General features: G+C 35.9%; 1 protein-coding gene across 1 annotated transcript; it reads right to left on the reverse strand.

Moving 5' to 3' along the window:
• Positions 1–1,345: 1,345 nt before the first annotated feature.
• LOC114756045 (uncharacterized) lies at positions 1,346–1,978 on the reverse strand. Its single transcript, XM_028944965.1, has 2 exons — positions 1,568–1,978; positions 1,346–1,513 (listed from the first exon to the last, which is right to left on the reverse strand). Exons 1-2 carry the CDS (start codon positions 1,976–1,978, stop codon positions 1,346–1,348), a joined length of 579 nt encoding a protein of 192 aa, XP_028800798.1.
• Between the last annotated feature and the right edge of the window lie 1,862 nt (positions 1,979–3,840).

Raw genomic sequence — 3,840 nt, forward strand, 5'->3', positions numbered from 1 at the left:
AAAAATCCCTTACCAAGGTTAATGTGTATGTTACTCATCATTCAAAAGTGTATCGGCTTGTGTTTGCACTCAAAACCATCCTATCCAATTCTCTTTCCATAGGCTTGACAAGAATCTAAATTCTTCACCAATCATAAAGCATTTACAAGCATAAATCAAAAGGACTTTTATTAGGTTGTGATGGGGCTAAGGTAAAGAAAAAAATGATATGATGTTTGAGAAAACGAAGTTGAACATTTTAGGAGATGAAGAGAATTAGTGAAAAAAATATAATGGAATGCAAGAAACTAAATTATACTTGAATTGGGTCATTCTTCTTCTTTTTTCTACTACTTTTTTTTAAGCTCTCTCTCTCTCTCTAACTTTCTCAGGCCATTATGTATATGCTCTTTTGATGCGAACCTTCATATTAGTAATACAAAGGCCCAGTTACTCAAGCATGAATAACTCATTGGCACTAAGATACTACTAGCATGCTCATAGCTTTTACTGACCGTTTGACGCGAAAATCAACATTGGTGATGAAGATCCCTAGTTACTAAGCATAGCTTAAACTAGAGGAGCAAAATCTTATTACATATTTTTCTTTTCTTTTCTTTTGTTTTTTTTCTTCCAAATTGACCCAAACCATAACTCCAAATGTGTTCTTCCATCCCAAATACATGTAATTTAATACTCTTCAACTCCCAAGACATTCAAAAAAGGTACGATTTTTTTTTTTTGCTATGGATTAAGGGGGGAAAAAAGATGAAGGCTCAAAAGGGGTTAAGCAAAAGATAAGTGCATGAAAAGGGTGGACTTTTGGCTTATCTAGCTAGAAAAATTGAAATGAATGCGTTTATCATATTTATAAATGCAAATGCACAACTATGGTCTCAACAAGATTCAAGTCAAGTTCTAGATCGAGGAAAGAGATAGGGATGTACACACCTGAAAAGAAGAAATTCATCAGGCTCAAAACCTTACCGGGCATATGATTACTAGCTTAAATTCACCTAAGTCAAATCTATTGCCACTTAGTTTATCCACTCAATTCATAATCAATCACTTTTCAAATCAAGAATGCATCATACTTGAATCACTTCAAACTTGCAATCTTCACATTCAAAACAAAACAAAACAAAACAAAATATTTTTTTTTAGTTTTTTTTAGAGAGGAAACTAAAATAAAAGTAAAAACACACAAAAAAAAAACTACAAGAATGAAATTCCTTCCCCACACTTAAACAATGCATTGTCCTAAATGCAAAACACATAGGGCAAATCACATAGCCCAACCCAGTAATATGACAATGCAAAGCAAAAGGAGTGAAGGGAAGGAATGCAACCGGGGCTATGTGGCATCTCATAGTGTGATAACCTCTACATCGTAGATGGAGAATCCCTCGTAGTAAGGCTTCAAGCGATGACCATTGACTGTGAAGCATCTTCCAGTTGGCTCTCTCTTAATCTCTACAGCTCCATAAAGAAAAACATTAGTGACAATGAAAGGTCCTTCCCATTCAGAACGGAGCTTACCAAGCATAAGTTTAAGTTTAGAGACATAAAGTAGAACTTTTTAGCTTACGTGAAACTCCCTTCTCAAGATAAGCTTGTCATGGATAGCCTTAGTTCTTTCCTTGTAGATCTGAGCATTCCCATATGCTTCTCTCCTAAGCTCTTCAAGTTCTTGCAATTGTAACTTTCTTTCAGCACCAGCACTAGCAAGATCAAGGCTACAGCTTTTGATAGCCCAATATGCCTTGTGCTCTACCTCTACTGATAGATGACAAGCTTTACCAAAGACAATCCAATATAGAGACATGCCAATCAGGCTTTTATATGCTATACAATATGTCCAAAGTGCATCATCTAGCCTTTTGCTCCAATCCTTTCTGTTAGGTTGCACTGTCTTTTCAAGAATGAGCTTAATTTCTCTGTTTGAGAGTTCCGCTTGACCATTTGTCTGAGAGTGGTATGGGATAGCCACCTTATGCATCACGCCATACTTGCTAAGTAAGTTCTACATACTTTGGTTGTAAAAATGAGTACCTTAATCACTAATGAGAGCTCATGGAATTCTGAACCTGTAGAAAATGTGAGACCTGACAAAAGGGACCACTACAGAAGAGTCATTAGTATGAGTAGGGATTGCCTCAACCCACTTAGAGACATAATCCACAGCAAGAAAAATATAAACATAATCAAATGAGGTAGAAAAAGGTCCTATGAAATCAATGCCCTAAGCATCAAAAACTTCACAGAACAACAAGGGTTGTTGAGGCATCTCATGCTTCCTAGAGATATTGCCAACAAATTTGTACCTGGAACATTTCTTACAAAACTCATGGGTATCATGGAATAGAGTGGACCAAAATAACCCACTTTTCAAAACCTTTCTAGTAGTACGCTTAGCACTAAAATGCCATCCACAAGTAAGAGTGTGACAAAACATCAATACAAATTCAAATTCATTATCAGGAATGCATTGCTTAATAACTTGATCATTGCAAATGTGCCACAAGTATGGATCATCCCATATATATAACCTAGCAACACTCTTAAACTTGTTTAATTAATGCCTATTCATATCAGTTGGTAGAATAGATGCAGCCAGATAATTAGCAATATTAGCATACCATGGAATAGTCATATCAACTCCACAAAGTCTATTATCAGGAAACTCATCCAAGGGTAAAGAAGATGTTACCATGGGAGTCTCAATCCTACTCAAGTGATCAGCTACCATGTTCTCTACACTGCTCTTATCACGAGTCTCCACATTAAACTCCTGTATCAGTATCACCCATCTAAGCAAGAGGGGTTTGGAGTCTAGCTTCTTGAACAAGTACTTGATAGTCGAATGATCTGTAAAGACTGTCACTTTTATGTGGAGGATGTAAGAATGTAATTTCCCAAGCCTAAACAAAATTGCAAAAAGTTCTTTCTCCGTAGTTGTGTAATTAGCCTGGGTAGAATCTAGTGTCTGTGATGCATATGCTATGATATGTTGTTGCTTTTATATTCTCTGAGCAAGAACTGCACCCGATGGATAATCAGAAGCATCACACAAGAGCTCAAAGGGAAGGCTCCAATTAGGTGGTTGAATGATCAGAGATGTGATGAGTTGCTTCTTCAACTCATCCCAAGCATGCCTGCAAGCATAATCAAAAACAAAGCCCACATTTTTCTATAGTAAACGAGATAATGGTGATGTAATTTTACTAAAATTCTGAATGAATCGCCTATAAAATCCAACATGTCTAAGAAAAGAATGCACATCTTTCACACAAGAGGGATATGGAAGAGATGAAATAATATCAATTTTGGCTTTGTCAACCTCAATGCCATCATGTGGAACAACATGTCCTAAAACAATGCCATTCTTGACCATAAAATGACATTTCTCAAAATTCAACATAAGATTATATTCAATGCATCTTTTCAAAACCTTATCCAAACTAGCTAAGCATGCATCAAAAGAATCAGCATAAATAGTAAAATCATCCATAAATACTTCCATGCAATGTTCAAGAAAATCAGAAAATATGAAAACCATACAACGCTGAAAAGTGCCAGGTGCATTACATAAGCCAAACGGCATGCGTCTATATACAAAAGTTTCAAATGGACATGTGAATGTGGTCTTATTTTGATCCTCAAGTGTAATAGAAATTTGAAGATATCCAGAAAAACCATCCAAAAAGCAATAATGGGATCTACCAGCCAGTCTTTCAAGCATTTGATCTATAAAGGGAAGGGGATAATGATATTTTCTGGTCACAAAATTCAAATTCCTATAATTAATACATACCCTCCAGCTATTTTGGACTCTAATTGGAACAAGCTCACCTTTATCAT

Source organism: Neltuma alba, unplaced genomic scaffold, assembly GCF_004799145.2.
Source record: "Neltuma alba isolate B1F8T4 unplaced genomic scaffold, ASM479914v2 tig00001361_pilon, whole genome shotgun sequence".
Lineage (NCBI taxonomy): Eukaryota > Viridiplantae > Streptophyta > Magnoliopsida > Fabales > Fabaceae > Neltuma > Neltuma alba.

Excerpts from the sequence above, each read along its gene's own strand:
- LOC114756045 (XM_028944965.1), bottom strand. The coding sequence starts at position 1,978 with ATGCATAAGGTGGCTATCCCATACCACTCTCAGACAAATGGTCAAGCG. Across the intron at positions 1,514-1,567 it reads TCTTGAGAAGGGAGTTTCAC|CTCCGTTCTGAATGGGAAGG; the intron begins GTAAGCTAAAAA and ends ATGCTTGGTAAG.